The following is a 26,962-nucleotide window of genomic DNA, read 5'->3' on the forward strand; positions in this document are numbered from 1 at the left end:
TGACTTAATATATTTCCTTTGTGGTACATTTAAGGAAGCAAATTAAAAGGTTTTGTGAAACAGGTCAACATTCGATTGTGTTGCAGTACCCTCTTCACGTGTGCGGTACACCATACTAGACATTCATTCACTAATGGCAGGCCGGTCTAGCTTAATGTAATGACACAGTAAAGCCAAGTTATGAAATGCTTTTCAGACGCGGTTTTAAATGGACTTAATATCTTTCCTTTGTGGTACATTTAAGGAAGCGAATCAAAATTTTCTGTGAAACAGGTCAACATTTGATCTTTGCATCGAAGAGTTGGTCAATCGATATAAATGTTTTCCAAATGATAAATATAGACATCGATCGGGAGTTTTTGTTTGTTCTGTGTCAAGTTAAGTGTTTTTGACAAAAAAAGGTTCCCGACGCGAAAGGTGATATTCATTAAAACTTCTTGACTGTGCAAATATCGGGTAGTGGATTAGCAGGTCACCCTATCGTCGATATCTTGTGTTTTTTCAACCGATTTCTCTCATTCGTTTAAAGACTTTCATAAGGATACACTAAAAATATGGAGAACGGCGTCGCACTATTTTGGTGACGCTACTGGTAACTACACAAACCGGTAGGTAATAATCTACATACTCCTTGGTACAATATATCATTACAAAATTCCAAGAGGTTGCCTAGGTTATTATATTTTCACGGCGATTTAGCTTGACATGCAACAAGAGTTGAATGCCAAGCCTAGAAGTCCAACAACACACAGACTAAGTAAGCGCAGATCTACGTTAGCCCAATTACGTCTCTCTGCCTTTGATACTTTGTCCATGAGGACCCCCCCCCCCCATTTTAGCCCTTTGGTTGGTCCATTTTATCAAGATTGGCTTGAATACCCTTGGGATTCGCCGTTTAGTTTGTGTATCTTGGGAATATTTCCTCCCCACTAAAGAAATAAAAGATGAAATGTTGTACAGCGTCGCTTTTGGGAATGAAAAGTTCGCCAACAAATACATCTCCATCACAAATAGTTCTTTTAAATTTTGAAACTGACCGAGGAAAAACGATTTTAGAGCTGTAAAAGTAAGTCATTTTTGTCGATCTCGCCTGGTTCTGATAATTGGATTATTCGCCGCGGCTTTGCCGGTCACTTAGTGGTCCCCGCCTCGAGCAAGTCGCAGTGTTTTGTGCATCAATAGTGCTGATAGGGAGGGCAGCTGATCAAATGGCTCTTGGCCAATTTGTTTTGTCTGTTCTGTGAGGTGGACCTGTTGGGAACAGATTATAGTCGCCGCCAATAGCTGGTCTATTGGAGTTATTGAATGTCTTTTAGAAACATGTATTTCTGAATTATGTAACTATATCACATGTTCATTCTGACTCGAGTCCAGTAATAAATCAGTTGAAGTTTTACATATAACTAGGTGGTCGTTATTCCTTTAGAACCTGGGCATCCCCGACAGGACCGGTGTTTTGTTTGTTTAACGTCTTAGCTCAACTTTCCTGCTATGTTTTCCGTCTTTCCGTCAAGTTCAACCCTTCAACCTGCGTTGGAGCGCTCCAAGGTTTGTGGTTGTCACTTCTAAGCGTCAGTTTCGGTATCGTTTCTGACTTGTTTTGTACGCCATCGTGTGACTTTTTGACAGAGGTTTTCTCCCACGGTTTGTCCGCCATCTTGAATAAATCTCGTCTGTGTTTTTGGGCGTGTCAAGCCTGTCTTATTCCACGTAGTTATTCGTAAATCGTGGTGCTTTGAGTGATAAGCGTTGAGGATGTTGTAGGCTAGTTGGGCATGCATGTACATGGTGTATTATAATAGTGTTTCTTGTGTTTCCACAGCGGTTGATGTTCGTGAAGTTCCGTCGCTGTGGCGACCTTGACCTTTGATTTAGGTTTTCATCGTTGGCCATATGTTTATGACGTCACTGTCCTAGCTTCCTGGGCCGTAATCATCAAACCCTGCTAAACTAGCAGCCAACTAGGCCTTAGCAAACTGCCAAATGCCTAGTTGACTGCTCTATAGTATGCTGCTATTTTCCTATTCATATAACCCTGCTAAGAACATTGCCAGGTTGTTATCGACTAGTTGTTGGCTAGGCATATGGCCTTTGTCCCAAACCACATACCACAAGTTACGTTAGTTTCACTTTCAATAGGGGATGGCATGTAAGCATTTTGTGTGTGCCTTTCGACTTAATATCAACATCTAAGATAATTTGTAACTCCATATTATATGGACTGATTATGATTCCGTTTCCGGCATATGGTTGGAATTGTGTATAATTTCCCTATTGGCTTTTTTAATGTTGCAGGGTTTGATAGTTTGATTTTGAGAATTAAAAAAGGCCCCAAAATAAAGATATACCCGGTTGATTAAATTTTGTTTTGTCCGCATTTTTGAGTTTTGCTGGAAACTAGAGTTACTTCTAATACGTTTAGTGAGAAGAAATTATCGTTTAATGTTCGTGATATTGTATAGAAATTTTGACATTTTGATACCCTTTGATATTTTAGGATTGTTAAATGTCATTGAATACCAGAGGGGTAACATGCGCATAAATAAAAAATCAAATCAAAATATATCCTGTCGAGGTAGAAACACATCAAAACCAATAGGATTACGATGTTATTACAATTCGCTTAAAATTTCAAGATTTCAACTTGTGATAATGCTCAAATTTATGGAATATGTCATGGGGGAATGAACAGAACACAGTTGTATTGAAAAATCTTGAAAAAAAAAAATTTTGATATTTTGATATATCACAAAAATTGAAATAAGTATGTTTCTGAATATCCCGTTCTCTTCACACGATGCAAATTTGCCAGCTCCTGAATTCATCTTGCCTCTGACTTCAATGTAGAATTGACAAAGTTAGTTGCCAACTAGTGACTTATAGGTACCCCAGAGCACCTCTAAAGTTAGCAGACAACTTAGCACCAGACTGAGCTTAGCGGGGTTTTATGAATGACACTTGATATCCAACTGTGCTTAATTAGTTGGCAGCTAGGGTCAAAAATAGTTGCCAACTATGCTTAGCAGGTTTTTATGAATATGGGCACTGGTTCCTAGAAATAGGCCAGCTCTTGTATTCATTTGCATAAGCGTGTACTTGTGGGACAGGTTCTCTGGTCTTGGGTTAGGTTTGTGACTTCACAACTTGTTGATCTCTGTTCAGACAATGGCCTGTCTATAGACCGGTTTAGTGCTATTCTGCTTAGAGCTTATGCCTGGATATTGAGGTGCATCAAACCACACATTGCTCATGCATAATGCACCAGGATTTTATTTCTCCATCGTGCAATATATCCGACTTTTTGACAAGGCACACGAGCACGCCAAAAACAACTGAAATGACAATGGTTTTGCTTTTCTTTGACAGACAGATAGTTTTAACGAATATATCAAGTCATTGCTACACGTGTTGGCTAAAATTCTTCTCGAGGGGAGTCCATAATTCAAACGATATGTCAATTGACGAGACCGCTATACGCCAATTACGTCGAGGACAGTCATGAACTTGAAAAAAGCCGAGCTAGTGATGAGACCGCTATAAATGCTTTCCAAATGATAAAGTATAGGCACCGATCGGGAGTTTTTGTTTGCTCTGTGCCAAGTTCCGAGTTTTGGGCGAAATATGGTTCCCAACGCGACAGGTGACCTTTATCAAAACTTCATGACTGTACCAATGATGGCTAGTGAATCAGCAGGTCACCCTATCGTCGATACCTGGTGTTTTCTGAACCACTCTTATTCTGTTTCAGGACTTTCGTAATAAATTACACAATATGGAGAACGGAGTCATACTACCTTTGGCGATGCTACTGCTTATTACAGAGACCGGTAGGTAATAATTTACATACTCATTGGTTCAATATGTCATTACAAAATTCCAAGAGGTTGCCTGGGCTATTATATTTTCACGGCGATTTAGCTTGACATGCAACAGGTATTGAATGCTAAGCCTAGAAGGACCAATAACACACAGATTAATTTAGCGTAGATCTACTTTAGCGCCATTACGTCTTAGGGACCCCCCCCCCATTGAAGCCCTTTTGGTGGGTCCATTTTATCAAGATTGGCCTGAATACCCTTGAGATTAGCCGTTGAGTTTGTGTATCTCGGGAATATTTCCTCCCCACTAAAGAAATAAAAGATGAAATATTGTGCAGCGTCAGTAGTGTAATAAGGGCTATACGGGGATTCCAACAAAATCATCCAAATTTACAAAATCGTCCAAATTAAAAAAATTAAAAAAATTTACAAATTTACAAAAATCGTCCAAAATTAAAAAAATTAAAAAAAATTAAAAAAATTAAAAAAATTAAATAAATTAAAAAAATTCACAAAATTCACAAAATTTACAAAATTCACAAAATTTACAAAATTTACAAAATTTACAAAATTAAAAAAATTAAAAATAAAAATAAAATAAAACTTTTTCATAAATAAAATGAACTTTCCGTCAAACGAAGAACTTGAATCAAGAATCACAGATTATACAAAGTTTAAAGATCTTCCATTGAACAAATGGTATAAAATCAACTCATTCAGAAGTATAAGCACAAAAATAGGAGAATCAACAATCCTTGAACTTGTTGACTCAGAATCTAAAGGGTTGACCGTTTGGGCGACAAGCCTGATTAAACTAAAAATAAACCCAGCTCACAATTATATAAGGTCCACAGGAGTCAAGGAGACAAAACATGGTAAAAAAATTTATGGATTTAATATTTTGGAATAATAACTCACTAGAGATGGATTTGTAAATCTGACTGATGTAATTTTATAAACTCTTAAGCTTATAAAATTACTCGCTACGCTCGTAGAAAGTACACCCACACTACTTTTGTCTGACTCGCTACAATTTAGCCCAAACTGATTATCTCAGATGAAAGTCATGTCATTTCGGATTCTAGGATGTACATTTCAGCGATTGATGAGCTCAAATTCACTCGCAGAAATAGTTCCATTGTCCATGAATCTGGAAAGTAAATTATCGACATTATTTAAGCATGCTTTTTTCTTGGTTAAAATATCTAAATGTTTTTTCTCTTTTTTCCTCAACTGAGGAACTACAATTTTTCCAACCAATCCTAACACTGTACAAATGGCGGAAATTGGAATGCTTACTACATTTCCAATCACTGTCGCCGCTCCAATTGATGCCACTGTGACACTGGTAATATACATACCAATTTCACAGCCGTGTAAGATTTGACTAGCTTTTTTATAATTTTTATTTAATTTTTTTCTTTTTTCAATATTAAGCTCTAATTCTGTAATTTTTTCTTTAATTTTTTCAAGTCTAAATTGTTCAGCATCAACGCCATCGACGACGTCCACATTCACGCTGTTCATGGCGTGTTTTATTTATAAATCTAATTCAATCAATAGACAGATAATTGTTGACCGTGCAGATGCTCTAATTTCATTGAGAAAACTAATCACATCATTTTGATTTAAAGGAACATCTACTTGCTTTGTCATTGTTATAGTGTCTCCTTCAATAAATGTTTGTTTAACCCCATTTACAATAACATGAATTTTATAGGCTCTTCTTGCATCTGTAGTAATTCCCATGCGAATAATTTTTCCAGGAGACATCATGGTATAACCTGTTGTACTAGTTTGACTGCCATCACCAAAGCTATAATCTGCAATATCACCATGCAGAACCCCTCTTTCATCTGCATATATTGTGATAACAGGTTTGCTTTTAAAATTTTGAATTTGAGTGTTTATTGAGTCAAATTCTAAATTAATATTTTCAATGTTTGAATTACTCTGAATCTGAAGGTCTTGTAAGTCTTCAATGATGTCTTGGTTAGTTTCTCTAAGTCCAGTACACAAGTTTGTCATTTATTCTAACAGCAAATCAATTGAAACAGGTGTTAAAAATTCAATAGGCTCTTCATTCTGATCTTTGATTTGAAGTTCAATATAAGTATGGTCATACTGTTTGATCTTTACTTTTTGCAGGGAGGTATATTCATGTATATCTCCATAATATTTACCTTTAGGAACAAATGTAGTAATTAGATCACTACGCTTTCCATTCACTAAATTTTTACTCGTATCAACAATATTACAAGAAATTCTATACTCATGATTAGGTAAAAATTGACAAGGTTTATCACCTGTAATTTCAGAGCTTAGAAAGACATTATTTTCAAAAGTTATTCCTAATAATTCACCTAGTTCTTTATGGAGAACTATTGCAAATGGAGGATCGACTTTAATTTTAATTTTACCTTCATTGGGTAAATAAGTTAATTCAAATTTATCAGAATGCCCTTTTTCACTCAGTGCTTCTTGTACTGCTTTATTGTAGGTAACTGGAGTATAAAATCCATTGGGAATAGTGATTAAATCAGGATTCGTATAGATCGCTCTATCTTTAAGCGCAAATCGCAGATGGCTATTTTTTAATTCCCTTGAAATATTATAGTAAGTCATAGGGATAATAGCCTTTTCAACTCTTACTGTCTTATATTGATTGATGCTGACGGGTAATTCACAACGTGTTTGATTATGAAATCTAACGTGCATTTATTTTATTAGAAATTTTATGTGCTTTTTGTTTAATACTTCCAACATTGTTTGTTATGATTTGAATAATAACTAAAATAGTGACTGCGACCATAATAATCAGATGCTCAGCTAAATATCCTATAACAGAACTTGCAGCCTTAAAAATGGTTGAAACAATGGAGCCTAAAATTCCAGGCAAAGCTACTAAAGCTTTTTTACCTAAAGAAAGTAACCAATTTTTAAATTTGATCAAACCATCATGAATTTTACCAGGAATTCCTGGCTTACTCGGACCATCAGGTTTGCTAGGTTTATCAGGTCCAACTGACTTACTAGGTTTGACTAAAGAACCAAAGCTTGCACCAATTGCAGAAATCGCCATCAGCACAGCAGTCACAAAGGTAGCAAGTTTAAAACCTTTGAGCTTGAATAATGCTTCAAGTCTTTCTCTTAATGATTTAGTAACATCATTTGCAGCTTTGCTATAGCCTTCAGCTATTTTTTCAAAATAAGGTCTTGACCTTTCTTTGAGTGAATGTAATTCATCAGCTTCTGCTTCATCAATTTCTTTTAAATTTGCTTCTTCTCGTTCAATCAAAGGTTCCATTTCAATTTCATCTTTGTTCACTCTAATATACTGAATTTTTTTCTTAATACGTTCTTTTAATAATCTATATTTTTCTCTAATATATTTATATATATCTTTAAATTTTTGAATAAATGTTTTTTCTTCTTTGGTTTTTGCTTCAAAAGCACCAGTCATCACTTCTTCAGACAAATTTTCAATATCTTCAGGTGCAACCTGTACAACATTTGATTCACCAGTATCAATATTTGTTTCTTGTTCACCTAAGCCTAAATCACCAGCTGGATCCAGGTCATCAGCTGCTTGATTCAATCTTTCTTGAAAACTTCCTGACTTAGGAACACCAGCAGGTAGTTTAGGAGTGCCTTCTGATATAGGTTTAAAATTTTTAAGAAATGCAGACTTTCCTGACCCTTTCACAGAACTCTCTTTATAAGGTTCACCATTATCTTGTGTTAATTTGATTGGGTCTTTGCCTGTTAGTCTGTAAAATATTTGATCATTTGGTTTTACCTCCATTTTGACATATAGCTCATTTCTATCTACTTTCAAAATTAATGCATTTTTTCTCGTATATTTATCCAAAAAAGCATCTTTTTTATCAATAATTTGCTCTGCTGTAAGTAAAGATACATTCATAGCTCTTGGTGGTGGTGATAATCCTTCAGATATTTCAGATCGTAGTGCTTCATTATTTGCAAGTTGTTGATCATAATTTTCATTCATGTCATCTGTAGCATCTTCATAGGCTGGATTTTCAATTTCCATGACATTCTCCATTTATTTTATAAAAATTTTGATAGTGCAGCTGATCCAATAACACTTGCTGCAATATAGGCTTGTTCATAACTTTTCTGAGAAGAACTAGGTTTATAATAGTGAGTTAAATTTGGCTTAGGATTGAGTTGATCATACTGTCGAATAGAATCTTTCATGTCTAAAATGTCTGATTTTGCTTGAAGTTGTTTCTGATGTTGGGAAGCTAGGAAATCAAGATGTTTGATTCTATTCTGTGACCACGTTGCTGACTGTTTTTGTAATTTTTCGCTCGCTAAATCGTGTCTTTTACGCTCTTCTGCAGCATTCTGCGCATCAAATGCGTGGAACATAGCATTACCTCCAACGAAAGCGGTGGCATTAGCTACTGCTCCAAAAATTGTCGTTAAAATCATTCCAGCCATTTATTTTATAAAAATTTTCTTGAAAGAGGGTTAGCAAATTGCTAACCCTGAGTAGCCCTTTTTAATTAGTGATATTATGAGGCAAACCATGTTTTTCTAAGTAGCCTTTTGTAATAATAGCAAGTGACACTGCACCAGTTAGCTTCAATGCTTCCATCAAGTCAGGTTTACTAGGATCGCCAATATTTGACTTTAATAGCTTTTTAGCAGCCATTCCATAGCCAACAACAAGTGCTGCTAAAACTGCAGAATGGTAAATTGTGTTTCCAATATTTTTCGTGTCGATCATTGTGCTCATTTATTTATAGGAAAAATTGTTTTAAAAATTTATAATTGATAATTTAGCGAGTATGCTTACGCTCGTAGAAAGTATCATAAGATCAGATTTTCAGATTTTTGTTTAGCTTTTTTATTTAATTTTTCAATACTCGCTACGCTCGCAGAAGTAGGTGATGAATTTTTGGAATAGAACCAAACAAAACCTGCTAAAGTTATTCCACTTATCAATATTAAAGGATACTCGTAGAAGTAGTTTGTAGCTTGTGTGACTTCTTGTTGAACAGGCTTCTTCTTTCCTTTATTCAACTGACCTAATTTTTTACCCCATTCAACTCTTTTAGGATTCTTTGGCTTTTCTGTTGTTGTAATTTCAGTTGTTGTGTTATCTTTTTCTCCGTCCATACCTGTTTATTTTATGAAAAATATTAACGACTATTAATAGTTATTATTAACGACTATTAATAGTTATTATTAACGACTATTAACGACTATTAACGACTATTAATAGTTATTATTAACGACTATTAATAGTTATTATTAACGACTATTAATAGTTATTATTGTCTTACTCGCTCTCACATGTGTCTTCCACTGCTAATTCTGATTTTTCACTCTCGCTCGTCATTGCAGTTTCAGCCGTATTGACTACAATTGTACCTGCAGCTAAAAGTGTTGGGTTCATATATTGACCCAGTTGTTTTTTTATTTCCTGGTTTACTATGATATTGTCATTTAATTTTTCATGTAATTTTTTTTGATCCAAATTTGGAAATACAATTTTTACTGCTTGAGTATATCCAAATAGTAAATTAGATACTAAATCATCAGCAATCTGAGTATTATATTTGATTTTATATTCATTATGTAATTTTTCAATATTTTTTTGTGAAGCTTTTTTAATCGTAGCCTCAGATGATTTTATTCCTAGTTTATTTAGTAATCCTGATTGATAGTGTGAAAGTAATTCACTTCGCAGGACGTCCACAGAATCAACATCATTGTCATTCATTTATTTATTACAAATTTTTTACTTAATATGCTAAGCTTACGCTCGTAGAAAGTAATCAAAAGGCATCTTTCTGCGCAGTATAAGCTTCTTTCCTGCATCAATCTGCGTCAGAACTGTGTCTTTTTCGCTTTGTGGAATACATCAATTTTCTTTGAAAATTTGATCCATAGATAATTGATCATTCATTGTATGAATCACCATGTGTTTACAATTTTCTCTAAAATCTTTTACAACTGCATTATATTTTTGGGTCAAAAGCCAAACAGAAATTCCATGATGTCTTCCTGAGAAAGCTAGTTCAGTCAATTTTGTACATTTATTCTTTGATTCCCACAAATTAGCACAATCATCAATGATAAATAATGTTTGGTGAACTTGACTTTTTAAATTTTCAATCGCATCTTCTAAGCATATATTTAAATCTGTAAGTACTAACTTAGATGGGTAAACAATTACACCCTTGTCTTGTGTAATCCATGCTCTATCTTGGTAAGTTTTATTCATGTCAATGGTTGGACAAAATATCACAATGTCATCAATTTTTTTACGAAATTCTTTTTCAAGTAAATCCAGTATAAAATATGTCTTGCCACAATCAGTCATTCCGACAATTAACATATTGAAAGGTGCATCACAATAAAATTCACTCTCGCTTCGCTCGTGAGCGTTGTTCATGTCTTGTTTATTTTAACAACTAGTGTATAATGCCCTTTACTCGTTTATTCTCAAGTCCTACTAGTCCATCTGCTACAATATAGACAAGCATGTCATATTCTGTTTCAGTATTTCTGGTAAGTTCAAGTTGTAAACCATGTTTAATATTAGACATGGCAGTTCCAGATCCATGTAATTCATTGTCCTCTGTACTTCTCAGATCAATCCACAAAATTTTTCGACATCCATCATGCAGTCTTCAGTTTGCTTAAGATCTTCTGACATATAAAGTCGTTTTACTTCATCAAATTGATTATAGGCTTTCAATCCTGACTTGAATATACAGTGAGAAATTCCTTCTGAAGTAATGGTCACATTAGTGATGTCTGGATTTTGAAAACTTGTATTTTCGGTATCATACTCAGCGTAATTTTTCTGGAAAAATATCAGAATACCCTTTGTAGAAGCACGATTGACATCTACATTGATATTCATTCGTTTATTCTTTCCAATTGAATCTGTTCTTAAAAGATGCACGTCTTCATATCGAAATCTAGTATCAGCATAAATTGCTTCGATTGACTCACTAAGTTCTGTGGAATATACTGTTTTATACTCAAGTTGAATATCTTTCACAGCATATGTTTTTGACGTTGCAGTTCCTGTCACAACATATTTTGCATCATTGAATTTGATATTATATTCAATGGATTCTAAAATAGCTGATGGGTAAAAAGGTAGATGATCATCAAATATTTCTGACTCAATAGGAATACAATATCTGTCACCAAATGCTGTTTTAATAGCATCTTTTCGTTGCTCCTTGTCAATACCTTGCTGAACACGATTTTTCCTTTGTTTTTCTGTCAACCAAAAGTCCTTGAACGTATTATAAATATAGGCTTTGTCCACTTCACTCATTGTTTTTCCACCCAATTTTGTGGTAATTCTTTCTACAATATTTCGACCTACATTAGCCACAAATCCAGCTGCTGCAGCATTGGCTGCATTACTTGCTTTTGATGAGGTAGACAACCTAAATGTAAGTTTCAAACTTTTGGGAACAATCACTTGTCCTTTTTCAAGCTGAGGAATTTTCACATAAAGTGTTTATCCAGGATTCACAGAATTAGGATTGTGAGTGATTACTTCATAATTTCTTTTAGCTTTTAGCCCATTGGCTATTTTGTTTGATCTATAAGGGTCAAGATATTTACCAAATGATGTGTCCATTTATTTATATTAAAATTTTTTTAAAAAAATTAAAATAAATGACGAATGTGTTTAGCGGATCAGACAATTCAAATCTCACTGTCAAAGTTAAAGTTTCATTAGAAAATGAACTTGAAAAAATTAAAACTGAAATCAAGCAAGATAAACAAGATATTGAAAAATATAAGGCTGAAATTGAAGCTACAAAACATGATCTTGATGCCATCGTTGAATTGAAAGAAAAGATAAACAATCAATTTTCAAAATTACAACCTTGGCTAAATAGATTGGGCGGATACCTTCATAGAGAGCTAACAAATCACAGATTTCAGAATATACCTGATGTAATTAAACTGTCTCCATCATTTTGGATTGATTAAGGTGTAAAATCTTTATAAGGTGTTAACCCTATAAAGGTCTTACTCTCGCTGGTGCTTTCCCCTCAACCGTGAGTCAATAATATTTTCTTTATCAAGTCCTTCTTTATGTTTTAAAATTTTTTCTACTTTCACTTCTTTATCTGCTTTCTCAACCTCAGAAGAATCCAACTCAAAATCTTTTTTAATTTTTTGTAAGTCATCAAGTCTAACTCTTTCTGCGCTATTTAAGATAGCATGAACACCTTCAATATTTTTGATAGTGTAAGTTCTATTGCTCCAAATCTGTTTGTAACCTTTGGTAAATATAGGTCTCTTCAATTTTTTTCTAACTAATTCTCCAATGTTAAACTTGTGTACAACGGGCATAGATTTTTCTGCATTTAATTCAACTAATTCAGTAGCATGAAGGTTAGCTTCATTTGGACTATAGTCTAAAATGCCAGAATGAGGTCTTTCATTGTATGCACTAATGTAATCTTGCAAATGATCAACCCATTTGACTGTATTTTTCTCTGTGAAATCTTTGAAGACCATTTCTTTAATAGTTCTAGATAGTCTATCAATTAAGCCTAATGCATGATGATCACCAATATCCACTGTACCATGTCTAATGTTTAACTCTTTGAATAAATCTTGTATTGGTTTGTTTGAAAATTCATTACCTGAATCTGTAATAATAAGTGTAATACTTCCAGTATCATTATAAATTTTTTCAAAGCCATTTTTCACTTCAAACTTAGTTTTATTTTTTAATGCTTCAGCATAAGCTTTTCTAGTGAAAGTATCAATAGCAAGTAAAATCCATTTGTAACCTTTATTTTGCCTTGAGTAATTACTCATGTCCAAAAGATCCATGAACCAAAGAGCATTTTCACGATAAGCAATAATGTGACCTTGGAATTTATTAAACTGCTTTTTGTGAAGCTGATAGCTTTTCTGAGATTTTACAAATTGATCAATGTCATCAAATTTTATACTAGGATCCTTCTTTTTCATGATTTTATAAAATTTTAAAGCAGAAGGATATTTGTACCTTGCATATGCTTCTTGCACACTCGCTTCGCTCGTGGGCGCACTCATATTTATTTTAGAGAATATTTTGAACTAAAAGACCTACAACAATTAATCCCATTGTAAAAGGTAAATGTGATTCTGACTCTCGCTGACGCTCACGTCGCTTGTCTAAGAGTTTACTCGCTATTTCAGGTTTCTCTAAAATACTCGCTACGCTCGTAGAAGTAGGTTCTAAAGGTGATGCAGTCCTTTTTTTTCTGACATTGATATGTGAATTGATGCCAAAAGTTGTATTTTCTGTAGCGGTTAACAGAGAGTTATTATACCCTTCAATTATACCAATATGTAATCGCATATGACTTGGAACAAGTTGTAATCCTAATCCAACAGCAAAATCTAATCGTGAACCTGCTTTTTCTAAAGCGTATGCAAGCGCTTGTTTTGAGTGAATTAATACACTCGCCGACTGAAATGTTTTGATGGAATCAACTAATGTTTGACCTTGAATCGCATCTTCCACTAAAATTCTAAATTGCTTTTGCGTGTCCAATGAACCAAGAATATCCTGTCGAATCATGGTTTGTGAACCTAGAATACAATAAACATAAGTTCGAATCGATTCATTGATTCTACTCATGCCCGCTTTAGTCAATCCTTGACTGTCTAAAGTGATAAAATTTGTCCAATCGTCTGAGTAAATGAACGATAATTTATCAATATAAAGTCTATGATGGTCTGCATAGACATATCCTTTTTTATCTGCATTAAATGGAAACTTACTAGGATCATTCAAATAATAGTTACCATTGTCCATGACAATGTCTAGCGCTTGTATTTTCCCTTTGTGAAAATAGTTGAAGTCAACGGAGCCAAATTCAAGTTTCAAATTTTCATAGGCTTGTTTATTGTAAGGATTTTTTGATTGATTAAAATCAGGATTTCCTGGTCAAGGAATTTTTAGCTGGTGTAATATCTTTCTGATGGTAAAGTACACATGAAATCTAAAAATACTTTGTACTAAAGGATCAGCATGATTAATATGATTATGCCAGCTTACACCTGAACCTGATGTTGCGCAGTATAGTGCAAATTTAAATTGGTTTTCCCAGTTATTCATGCTTGCATTTTTAATATAATCTTGTACTTGTGCGTAAGTTGAAAATTTTCGTGGATTCACCTTATTAGGGAAAATATCAATTGTATTGAAATAAAAACTTTCATTTGGTGTTACATGAATTTTTTGATGAATGAAAGGATCCTTGGTCAAAGAGTTATTCTTGTAAGTGACAGGATAGTTTACATCAGCATTATATTTTAAATAGTTTGGAAAGTCCATTTATTTTTATTTATTTTTATTTTATTTTTTAAAGTGGGTTACCAATTTGGTAGCCCTGTTGCCAAATCAAGGGTTAGCAAATTGCTAACCCTGTTGCCAAATCAACACTCTCACTCCGTTCGCGGTTGTTCACGCTGTTTCAATATGTGACTGTGCCATTTTTGGCACAGTCTATTGAAATTTTCTTCTTGTTTATTTTTTGACTGTGTCATTTTGACCACTTGATTTTCTTCTTGTTGATTACTCGCTCCGCTCGTAGAGGTTTGTGAATGTGCCATTTTTGGCACATTGAATTGAAGTTCAGTGTACTTCTGTTTATTGTCAAATTTGGCCATAGAGTGTAAAACTGAAATATCATGGTCTGATTCTCTAAAATTATGCCATTTTTCTTGACATGTTTTGTAATTATATTTAGAGACACATCTTTGTGAAAATTCATCCCATAGATTGAATGATTCTTCAGTGTCAGATATTGAATGTAATATTTGACCAATAAATATCCAGTTTCTGTAACCAGATGATCTTTCATATGATAATGAATTTAGTAGGAGCTTACAATGCTCAAGATTATTTTCAAATTTTACAGATTCATCACAGTTGTATTTTTTAGCCTGTCTTTTAAGTGACATTTCATATTGATCTTTTTTGTCATTCTTGTTCAATCTTAGTAATTGAATCAACTCAATTAATGTGAAGTCATTTTTAACTTCATTAAGATTTGAGTCAATTATCTTAGTGACTAAATATGGATGAGAATCTGTTTTCTTTCTAGATCCATACATTAGCCATGGAACACTAGTAACAGCAGTATCCAATACTTCTTGATTGAACAAGGAGTTCACAGATTTTTTAATCTGACATATAAGTTCCTTTTACTCCAGATTTACTATTCGACAATAAGGAAAATGCAAGTGAATACCATTAGATAATTTGGCATCTTTCGTTGAAATAGCCTTTTCTAAAACAAAACATTCTAATGCCTTATCTGGCAAATCTTTAATGTGTTCGCGAAGGAATTTTTGATAAATTTCAATAACTCCCATGAGCTGGTCATTTGTATACAGATGTGGAGTATTTTTATAGTCAGACGGATCCATTTTTAGGTCAAGATCAACGATGATTGAATCGTAGGCGTCTATCCCACGTCTTCTTTCAGCTAATCCAATGTCACAATCCTTTTCAATGCATTCTGCATACCCTCTTATGAATTCATGGGAGTCATAGTCACTAATGTAAAACGTTCCTTTTGGATTGTAAACACCAATGTGTGTACAGTCATCTTTTCTATAGCGATTTTTGATGAATTTATTTGTCAAGATATGTGTTTTAGAATTTCTAACTATAGTAAATCTGTCTAGAATTGGCTTTATAATTTCGTAATGGCATAAAGCTAAAGTACTTATGCCATCTTCTAAAATGTGTCTTTTTGTGTCCATTGCAGATAAAGCCACTTTGGTTACTTTCTCTGTGTAAAGTTGGTGATTTCGACTTCTAAACACATTCATCTGTTTTTCAATCGGAATTTTTTCCAACAACACTTGTTTGTAATTTTCAACTCTGATTTCATTTTTGACTACTTGTTTTTTGACACCTTTGCATTTTTTGACTTCTTCATCTTTGTCAGTTGTATAGGCATATAATTTAGAACGTAAAGCGATGAACTCAGTGATGACATTACCAGCTTCTTCGTCTTTAAACTTACCAATTACTTTCTTATTTGCATCTGAAAACAATGCATGATCTATTGGAAAATTTGAAAAGTCATATAATTCAGCATCTTGTTTCATGTCTTTATAAATATCAGGTGTTTCTATATGATAGACTAATGAGTCAGTATCAGTGTACAACAGTTGTGCTTTGTCACCATACTTTTTCATCATATGATTATAATGGAAATCATACATGTGTATTTTTGAAAGATCTAGAATCGCTTGAGCCATAAATATTGGTTTATTCAGATAAACTTCTGCTTTTTGACTCTCAACCATGACTAGATCTTCGCCAAAAATTTTGCTAGATCTAAAATTATTCGAATTCACAAGCTTTCGATATTGTTTAACATTTGTAGCCAATTTTATATTTTTCCTATCTCTGACTAATTCCATTGTCTTTCCAAAGCATGAATTGTTCATCAATTTGAAGAAGTCCTTTTCAAAGTCATTATTAGCATTTGCTCGTTGACTTGTGTTTAAGTCAATTTACTCTTTCAAAAAGTATGATTCTGTATAAGAAATTCCTCTATGAATCTTAGTCAACTTTAAACCTTGACTCAAATAGAACTTCAAGGCCTTGTGATGCACAGTATAATTTTTCTTGTCTTGCAAGTTAGGAATCAACATTCCATTCATATGTTCAGGTGCAAGTGGATAGGCATTGTGCAAATTGTGCAAATGTATAGGATATTCTAAGTCAACTTCAAGTGTGCATGGAATGCTTTGCCAATTTTTTAATTCTGATTGAGTCATCCATTTAAAATTAGAATGTGGTAATTTTTCACTCATCGATAATCCATACAAATTATTTGCATCAAGATAAGAGATATAACTTGTAGGTTGACCCTTGTCAAAATCTTTCAAATAGGGATTATTTGCTTTTGCATATCTGTGACTTGCTTGACAGATTCCTCCTCGAATACCCAATTCAAAGAAGTTGTAATGGTCCACATCTGTAAGGAGTTCAATTTCAACGTCAGTCTTTTTCAACATGGCTTGCCAAGACAATCCTGAGGCCGAATAAGCCCAGACTGGATCTAAATTATAAATCTCCATACAAGTCTGTCTGAAATTTTCCAAAATGTCTGCTAAGAGTAGAATATCAGTTCGCAAATAAATTTCATGGTAATCTCTGAATGTTTTGCATCCAAATTTTTCCCATACATTCTTTGCATGGGAATAGTCTTCAACTGAAATTTTTGTATCATTAAATTTTGAGTCAAATGCTTCAATTGGAGGTAATTCAGTCTGTTCAAATTTTTCGTGTGAGTCAACCCATTCATAAGGATATATTCCTTTTCTAGTTACAAGATCAAATTGTTCATCTTTGAAAAATTTTGACAGATTCTTTTTCTCTGTGTTAGGTAAATTATTTGCAAGATTTGCTAGAGATGACTGCATGAGTCTATATGAGTCAAGAAATCTGATCGATAGAGTCTTATGCTCGTCAACCTGTAACGTCTTGCTGAATGAAATATAGTTTTCACTATTTTTCGCAATGACATTCAGTCTACCTTTTAAATTTTTCACAAACAGATGAGCATCATAGCCTGAAAGATTATGAAAATAAACAGGTATGAAGTTTGGAGCTTGTAATTGAAGGCTACATATATTACAGGCTGCTCCTCTGTATTTTCCATTAAAATGGTTGTGATCACGAACTTTATAATTTTTTTTCTGTAAATTCCTTGTCACAGAGATAACATTTTTCAGCTGTCTTGTGCTTAACCTGTTGTACTTGTGTTAAGGCTAACATAGCTTTAGGTTTGGTGAAATGATTGTCATGAATGTTATAGACAGCTTTTTCAATCTCTTCACAGAATCTTTCTCCTATATCTTCATTAGGATCGTTGACACTATATTCTACTAGGAGATTTTTAGTCTTGATTTGATCCTTGTCAAAACAAACATAGAAGCTGAATGAGTTAGGAATATGCTCTTGAATTTGAACAGTTTTTTCACCTAATTGTTTGTCAACTTTTTTCAAAGTTGACTCAAAATCAGCTACGATAAAGACAGGATGTTTTTGCTCCATTTTTTTATTTTTGAATTGTAGTATTTTTTCATGATCCTTAGGCATGCTAACTCTGACACATTCAAACTGCTTACAGTTCTCAAAATGTTGTCTATGTCTTCTTTCACGTGACTCTTTCGTTCCACCTGAAGTAATTTTCATGCATCTGAAACATACTTTGATCTGTCCACTATGTTTTGAATGATCTTTAGAAACCAGCCTAGAAAAGTTTTTGATTCAAGCATAGTGATAATTTGCATCATCTTTGACATCGTAAGTGTGTTCACCTTCTGGAAAATCGTTACTATCTTTGTAGTGCAGAAGATTAATATACTTGTCTTCTGCTAAAATTATTTTAGATAGTCTAACTGGGAAAATTGGGTAAACTGTAGTTTCATTTCCAAAGCACACTTTCTGTGTAGGAATAAATGTAAATACATTGACTGCTAAGTCAGGATTATTCTTTTCAAAGGAGTTCACATCCTTGATTTTGACAGGATATTCCAAATCTTCAAACATGTGGTCAAATTCAGGTTTGTTGTAATTTGAAACTTTCTCTAGATGATTATTTAATTTTGCAAGCGAAGCTTCAACAGAATATCTGAAGCATTTTTGATCAGTGTTTTTCACATTGATTATAGCTTGTTTTTTCTTAATCTTTTCTGGTAAAGGAATATAGCTTGATCCTGAAAGTGGAATATATTTGTTTGTAAGTAAGTCATTATAGCTTGATCCTGAAAGTGGAGTATATTTGTTTGTATGTAACTCAATCTTAGTAATTTCTAAAAAAATCCAACCAGAACCTTTCTTAACTAAATTTTCCAGTTCTTTAAGGAAGTCTTCAATTAGAGTGTCATAATTAAGTTCTTGACCCACATAAATGATGTGTCTAGAACGAAGTTGAAACTCTTTAACTTCATTCTTCCTTTGCATTAGAACATGTAGAATGATTACCATTTTTAAACCTATTTTATTTTCCTCATTAATTTTTTCATGCAAAACTGACTTAATTTTATTGAGATAGTTTTTAATGTCAATATTAGGCAAACCTTCCATTTGGAAATTATTATAATATCCTCTAAAAGCGCAGTGGACTTTTCTGAATTCTCTTAACTCTGTATGTTTTTCAATCAACTCCTGGATGAATTTTTTTGTCATGGAACTTTTGGCATCAATGTTAAGCTCTTTGGCCTGTTTGAAAAGATCTGATTTCAATATTCTTTTCACTGGTTCTTTGGTCAACAGTTCTTTCAATTTCTCAATATTAAGATTCTGATAACTTTTATGACCAAGATCTTTTACTTTCTGTAAAAGTGGTTTCCTGATGGAAATTTTTGGCTTCACAGGTTTAGGTTTGATGTCAATCAAATTTTCCTGTGAAATGTTTTCTTCAATGATATTTTCTAGTTGTTCTTTTTTGAACTTCCTAGCATTGACTCCAAGTCTTTGTGCAAGAACTCTTTTTTCAATTTGAGAGAGTTGTGAAACTGACTTGTCAATTTTCACTTCAATATCATTGAAGCTGTTTGGGACTTGTTGAAGTCCTTCTAATAACTTTTCTCTTGAAAGTGAACCATATTTTTTCACCTTATTTCTGTAGGCGAGTATTTTCAATTCATCGGTAGATAATCCCTCAGCTTGAAAAGCCAGGCCTGTTGGGATGTTTTTGTTCATGTTTGTAGGTGTCTCCATATGTTTATTTATAAAAAAGTTTTTATTTTCCGTTGACGTGTTTATCTCCATTTATTTATGAAAAAGTTTTTTGTTAAGTATACGTTTAGGGAATTCCCCTTTTTTTAGTTTCGGTTTCAATAAGTCAATTTAAAACTAAGTTTTTTAGTTTTAAAATGATTTTCTACCGATGAGTTAAAAGTACTCGCATTTAGACAAAATATAAACAGATATGGATCACTTTAGTGAATTTTAGATTTCTACATAATCACCACTTGGTCGAAAATATAGAATTCAGGGTTCAACACGCCCATGAGAATTTGTGAAAATCATCATGGATGAGGGTTCATTTATTTAGAAAGAAAATAATTTTTATCAAGAAATTCAGAAGCTATTGATACATTTTTATAGTATAATTCGTAGTCAATTTTCTTTCCCTTTTTCCTGTTTTCCTCCTTTGTAACAGGTCTCAAGTTACTCCAGTTCCAACAAACCATAAGTTCTTCTTCATTCAAATGATCAAAGTGTGATTGTGGAAGAATATGTTCTATTTCCCAATAATCACCATGATTTTCCCATGTCATATTTTCATCAAATTGAAACTCAAACCATCTGTAAAAGAGATCAAGGGAACAGTCCATATATTTTTCAAGGTAAGATTTTTTTTGTTTATTTTTAATACACCCATTCAATCTCCAAGTTAAATTACATGATTTTTTGAATGATGGATTATTTTCTCTTTTTTGTTTATGATATCTATTGTAGCAATATCTACATCTGTAATTTCTTCCCCATTTACATTTTTTATCCTTTTCAAAATCGTTCAATAATTTTTCTTGAAAACACTTTGTACATTCTCTAACAAGGGAGTCCATTTATTTAGAAGAAAATAATTTTCTTCTAAAGGAAATTATTGTATATTAGATATAAGCATGGAAACAATTTTTTTTTAAAAATCCAATGTTGAGAGATATCATTGTCTTTTTTGTAAATGAAGATATCATCTTTATCCAAATCTAAAATTTTATCCAAATCAAAAATTTTATCCTTTATTCGTTTTGTCAATTTTACAATATACAATAGCTTTTTATCTCTTGGTATTAAAAATATTGAAAAACCGTACTTATCTGATGTTACAATATCTATTCTTTCAATTTTATACCAAGTATTATCAGGAACATTTCTCCAATTGACACATTCTTCTTTCATTTATTTATAATTTATTTTATTTTATTTTATTTATTTATTTATTTTATTTTATTTATTTATTTATTTTATTTTATTTGATTTGATTTCAAGTGTGATGATGATTGATTTCAAGCGTGGGTTTAATTTATTCCAAAAGATTAAATCCATAAAATTTTTTACCATGTTTTGTCTCCTTGACTCCTGTGGACCTTATATAATTGTGAGCTGGGTTTATTTTTAGTTTAATCAGGCTTGTCGCCCAAACGGTCAACCCTTTAGATTCTGAGTCAACAAGTTCAAGGATTGTTGATTCTCCTATTTTTGTGCTTATACTTCTGAATGAGTTGATTTTATACCATTTGTTCAATGGAAGATCTTTAAACTTTGTGTAATCTGTGATTCTTGATTCAAGTTCTTCGTTTGACGGAAAGTTCATTTTATTTATGAAAAAGTTTTGTTTTATTTTTATTTTTAATTTTTTTAATTTTGTAAATTTTGTAAATTTTGTAAATTTTGTAAATTTTGTAAATTTTGTAAATTTTTTTAATTTTTTTAATTTTTTTAATTTTTTAATTTTTTTAATTTTTTTAATTTTTTTTAATTTTTTTAATTTTGGACGATTTTTGTAAATTTGTAAATTTTTTTAATTTTTTTAATTTGGACGATTTTGTAAATTGGGATGATTTTGTTGGAATCCCCGTATAGCCCTTACACTACTAGCGTCGCTTCTGGGAATGAAAAGTTAAAGCCAACAGATACATCTCTTTCACAAATAGTTCTTTTAAATTTTGAAATTGACCGGGGAATACCGATTTTAGAGCTGTGAAAGTAACGCATTTTTGTCGATCTCGCCTGGTTCTCATCGTTTGTGGCTTTGCCGAACAGTTAGCGTACCCCCGCCTCGAGCAAGTCGCCATGTTTTGCGCATCAAGAGTGCTGATAGGGAGGGCTGCTGATCTATGGAACAGCTTCCTTGCTATTGCTTGGTGTTTAGGGCTTAGGCTCACTCTTCAGTAGGAAATAATAGTCGATCTTGAAGGAAGATAAAACGATATCCAAATCCGGATCAAGGGCTCCTGAAACTTAATGCCCATAGTATGATTATATATGACATATTATGAGGAAACAATGCTTGAGAACTGAAAAAATCCGTGATCTTTGAGGGAATTGTTTACATCTTTGCGGGTAGGTTATGCTCGTTAAAATATTATGCCACGAAATATATTAGAAAAATATCACCAAAAGTATCACCAAATGTTTCGTTTCATAATATAATGCAACTATTTCTACTCACCCCGGGGAATCAAAATATCGAGTTCCGGTGTAAAAGGAATGGACGTCCTAGGAATGCAGGACCCCATACAATAGCAGTGTATTGTCAACGAATGTGGTTAATTTGGTTAGGGTTAGCTACATAATCTACATAACTTTTGACTTGCTATCGCCATCTTGCGGCCATTTAACAAACTATCGCAGATGCTATTGATAGCACCATGACCAGCTCACCCTGAGGGCTAGAAAGCATGGAGTGGACTTAACCGGATTAAATATTCCAAATTTGCATGGTGTAAACACCGCTAATTACAATAAGAATGTAGGAACTACACAATAAAATCTGCCGCAAACCAATAATAGCAGCCAAGGAAGTACTCGTATTCTCAAACAATTATGACTACATACCGGTTTCATCAATGAGGCCATGCGTTACCTAATGCTCAATTGATAGGAATTCGTATCATATCGAAATCACGAAATCACCTATACACGTAACTTTGTATAGGTGGCTTATACAGTGCGTATCAAAAAAAGGTAATCAGATTTCAGAGGGTTAAAATGCCAAGGTTATAGATTTTGACAATTTACATTAAGTTTCCCTTTTGACAGGAGCCCAACACATTTCCATTGGTACCTTTCTTACATTAATTCTGTTACACATGACCGAGTACAGTGTTATTGAAAACGACCTGTTCAATTGCACATTTCCCAAGTTTGGGCAATCCAGGAAAGGAAGACTGATATTTTATTCCGGAATTACTGGAAGGATAGTCCCTTACTTTTTAGGCACCCAAACCTTCAACATACCCTCCTTTGCTTTCGAAACTCAGTTGGCAGTGACGGAGCATGTCCTGAACTGCTCGTCTGACCATATCCGGGTAATTGCGCAAAGCATCAAATTATTGTCGAATACGGCCCTGTAACTCGTCAAGATCACGAGGAGGAGCTGTGAACGCATTGGTTTTAAATTTCCCCACAAAGGAAATAAAAACAAGGTGTGTGGTTGCTTCGATATTCTCCTCTGATCGCCCAGTGCGCCTCCTGCCAGAATCCCCCTTGTTGCGGTTGAGGCTGGTACCATGCTCTCGATATTTTTTAACATTCGCCCACTGGCAGATGGTTTTGGCTGATGGAGTTTTTCATGGCGGGAAACGTTGCCTAAATTCCTGTTCTATCGCACTCGACGTGAATTTGCTACTAGGTATTTCTAGATGATAGCTCTAACTCATCTGTAAATATGTTTATATTGATGTAACTGTCCTAAATAAGCAGTGAAATCAGTGTTTGTGTAGCCCGATGAAGGGTAAATATTGCGCTTATATTTACCATATCTGTCTGTGAGATTGAATAAGATAATTGAATGCGGTTTTCAGCAGAAAAGGGTATATCAAAGTATGAGTCTATAGTCGGCTTTTTATTGCAGTATGTTTGTTCTTCTTCTGGTTCATCAGTTAAACTATTTTTCTGAACGCGTTTGATGCTTTTTCCGCCACGTGAGTACACGCCGAGATCTGAGTTCACGTCACCCCGCTATCAAGACGCAACGCCATTTCCATTTATCGTCGCAGTTGCGGGGTAATCAAGCGCCATCAACGTGACGTCGGAAAAATTTATATCAGCACTATGACGTATGACAAGGGGTAGACCCTAGCTCCACGAAACGCCTTACTAGTGCATCGTTCCTCGTGGAAGATGCGTGGAGAGCTGACACGGGTCAAATCGGAGTCATTATCGGAAAAGCGCGATAATTCAGTCATATTTTGAATTTTTCCCTTATTTGGCAATCTGTTGATGGAAACTACTTATGTAAAATAGGACGTGACTGGGCAGCCCGCAGCTGGGCTATATTGCCCTTAATAATAATGTCAATGGTCCTCTAAGGCTGCCAGAAAGTTATGCAAAATCACTGAATGTAAAACACATTGAAACTTGTATCACACACATCAGACAAACACATTGAATGCATGGGACATTATCCCATTTCGAATTAAGCAACAAAGATATTTACGGCATTTTGTTCCAGCATTCTTGTCGCGTACAAAAATGTCCAAAAACTAACTTTTTTGCTGTATCTTGTTTTTGTTCTTTTTCACAATGTATCGGTGAACTATGACGCAACAAATGTTTTTTCGCTTTAATTAGAAAATTTCTGCTTAATGCTTCATTTTGAAGATTAATTTTTGCTCCCTGCAGGTAATTGCTTATGTCAAACAGCTGGCGACCTTTGAGAACTCCCCATATGGTCATGGTTCAATTACAATAATATGCAGAGGGTTGTTCAAGGGCTGTGTGTTGAAACTGATTCCCAAAGAAACCTAACATGCAATGATGCAACCAGATTTAAATTTTGGATAGGCTCACAAAAGTGGGAAGTGTTCACTTAGAAACCCATCAAATTTAGTCATGTTCACAATAGGATATCTGTTGTGGGTTAATTTAACTGTATTTGCATGTCCCTTTGGTCAACTCGAGCTCATACTTGAAGAATGCGGGTCTAATCCTAACCCTAACCCAACACAGATATATGATCAACTACATTTTTCATACTCTACTGAAAACCGCATCTTTTTTTTTATCTCCGTGATAGCTTTTGAAATCGGTGGACATTTACTTTCTGGTAGGACTGTACACCAGAAAAGGAAGATGTGATAACAAGCACTTGGCTCCAAGTGTTTCATAACGTGAATTTAAATGCACTTATAGCTGGCATACGTTCCGCTATGGTTACATGTGGACACTGTCATGACCGTCCGCTATGTTAAGTGGTGTTACCACAGCGGACAGTCACACAGGTGCACACAGGTAACCGTAGCCGTCAATTCTTCCATTTTAAGTCACTTTATAGAATACTTATGATCAAGTGCTCGTAATCACATCTTCTATTCTGGTTTACATGCTACACAACACATCCCCTGCAATAATCTCGACAACTCAGGCAATTATGTCAGAAAAGCGCAAATTGTGCCATTGACATGGCATAGAGCTACAAGAACACTGATTTATCTGCTTATTCACGACAGCTTCATCAATATAAACTTATTAACTGGTGTGTTTAAGCTATCATCTAGAAATCAGGACAACCACCAAATCTATGTAAAGCGCCACAGAATAGGAAACATTTGCGGTTGACTCTGTCTGTGCTCTCAATATGAGCTTTGATGTCTGTGTTTTCTTCATGACCGTTTCTTCATTCATTCCTTTGACATGCCGGTAATTTAGACTGCCAATGAAGCTTGGCCTTAATTTCATGACTATAAGTCTAATATTGACATCGTTGAACAGAACGAGTGTGGATCAACGGCCCCAACACCTGCCAACCAACATGATGATTACGGATGATTACGGCTGGCGCAATCGGACAGAATTCAGAATTATGCCACGGCATAAATCGGAATTGTGGTGCACCATAAATCGACCAATCAAAACCTCGGATCTCGTGAATTATGCCGCGGCATAAATAGGAATTGTGGACGGAAGTGTCATTTATGGAGGACGGAAGTAAATCGGAATTGTGGTGCACAATAAATCAACCAATCAAAACATCGGAACTCGTGAATTATGTCGCGCCATAAAAAGGAATTGTGGACGAAAGTGCAATTTATGCCGCACCATAAATAAAACGATTGCCACTTTCTGATTGGTCGAATTATGCCACACCACAATTCCTATTTATGCCGTGGCATAATTTTGAATTCTGCCGCGGCATAATTCACGAGATCCGATGTTTTTGATTGGTTGATTTATGGTGTCCCACTCTTCCTATTCTTGCCGTGGCATAATTCTGAATTTTGTCCACTCGCGCCAGCCATATACGTCAGTTGACGATCTCGTGCCTGTTGTCTCAGTGCGGACGTAAATGAGAGCATCGAGTGGAAAAACCTGCAGCCCAAGATTGCTATTTTGCGAGTTTCCAGAGGGAAGGAATTCCTATGAATATACCGGGTATACTTTTGAAAAATAAGTATTTTTGATTCTTGATCGCGTTCAAGAATTTTCTTTCTTCCCCCACAAAGCCGTTTTCACCGATCGAAACCATACTAGAAACGGCCGACTAAAAATATTTCGGTACGATATGAAAAATGGATTGCCGTCGTGTCAGGCGATTTAACGAATGTCAGGCCCAAGTGTGCTTTCCATACGCATCGTCACCCCCCCCCCCCCCCCCCCCCCACACACACACTTCCTGTGTATGTGCATGTAATACTTTTGAACGATTCCTTAGCAACCATACTCACACAACCAGCGAAGCGACAAAGCCGTCAAGCCTATAGTCTCTAAATATCACAGAGATAAAATAAGGTAATTGAATGCGGCATTGTATATTTTGTTGGTCGTGCATCTAAGCCAAAAAATGATGGTCATAAAGCACCATTCATAGGCTCATGTGAATTTTTTGAATAGGCACATGAACTAAAAAAAGGTGATATTTGGACCTTTTTGGCTCACTCAAGGGGAGTCTATTCAATACCATAGTGTCCGTCGTCGATCATCCTTATCTAATTTCATAAACTATTGCACGTTTTTTAAGCAGTGGGACTGTGAACTTGAAACCCTCAGGTCAGATAACCTCTGACAGCGAATTTCGGTCCGATTTGAACCTTGAATTGGCCATCAGGGGGCAAAAACTGAAAAAAGTACAAAGTGCAATACCTCCCTTTATTTTATAATCATACTGTGTACATTGTATTTACTTATTGAACGCATGCATATTTTACTATATTGTGAAGCGCTATAAAAATGGTTTAATAATAATAACAACAATCAATATTATTAATTTAAGGGTTTTGAAGCAGAGTGGGTCAACTATTGATAATGACTTGTTTTTATGGTACGTACTCCGAGCAAGGATACATCACATATCTGTCCTACGGGCTTTTAATTTGACCTGCTTTTCAATGTCACATAGGTCAATTGGGATAAATTGGCCGTTTGA

The 26,962-nt window shown here is 34.4% G+C and overlaps 1 protein-coding gene across 1 annotated transcript in view; it reads left to right on the top strand.

Moving 5' to 3' along the window:
- The first annotated feature begins 518 nt into the window (after nt 1-518).
- The window catches only part of LOC135502522 (uncharacterized), an 89,839-nt gene continuing 63,395 nt past the window's right edge, over nt 519-26,962 (top strand). Inside the window, exons 1-2 of the mRNA XM_064795440.1 lie at nt 519-608; nt 3,749-3,827. Coding sequence (XP_064651510.1) covers nt 3,773-3,827 — 55 coding nt within the window. The 5' untranslated portion in view covers nt 519-608; nt 3,749-3,772. The remainder of the gene's footprint in view (nt 609-3,748; nt 3,828-26,962) is intronic.

This window comes from Lineus longissimus, chromosome 18, assembly GCF_910592395.1.
Source record: "Lineus longissimus chromosome 18, tnLinLong1.2, whole genome shotgun sequence".
Taxonomy (NCBI): Eukaryota; Metazoa; Nemertea; class Pilidiophora; order Heteronemertea; family Lineidae; genus Lineus; species Lineus longissimus.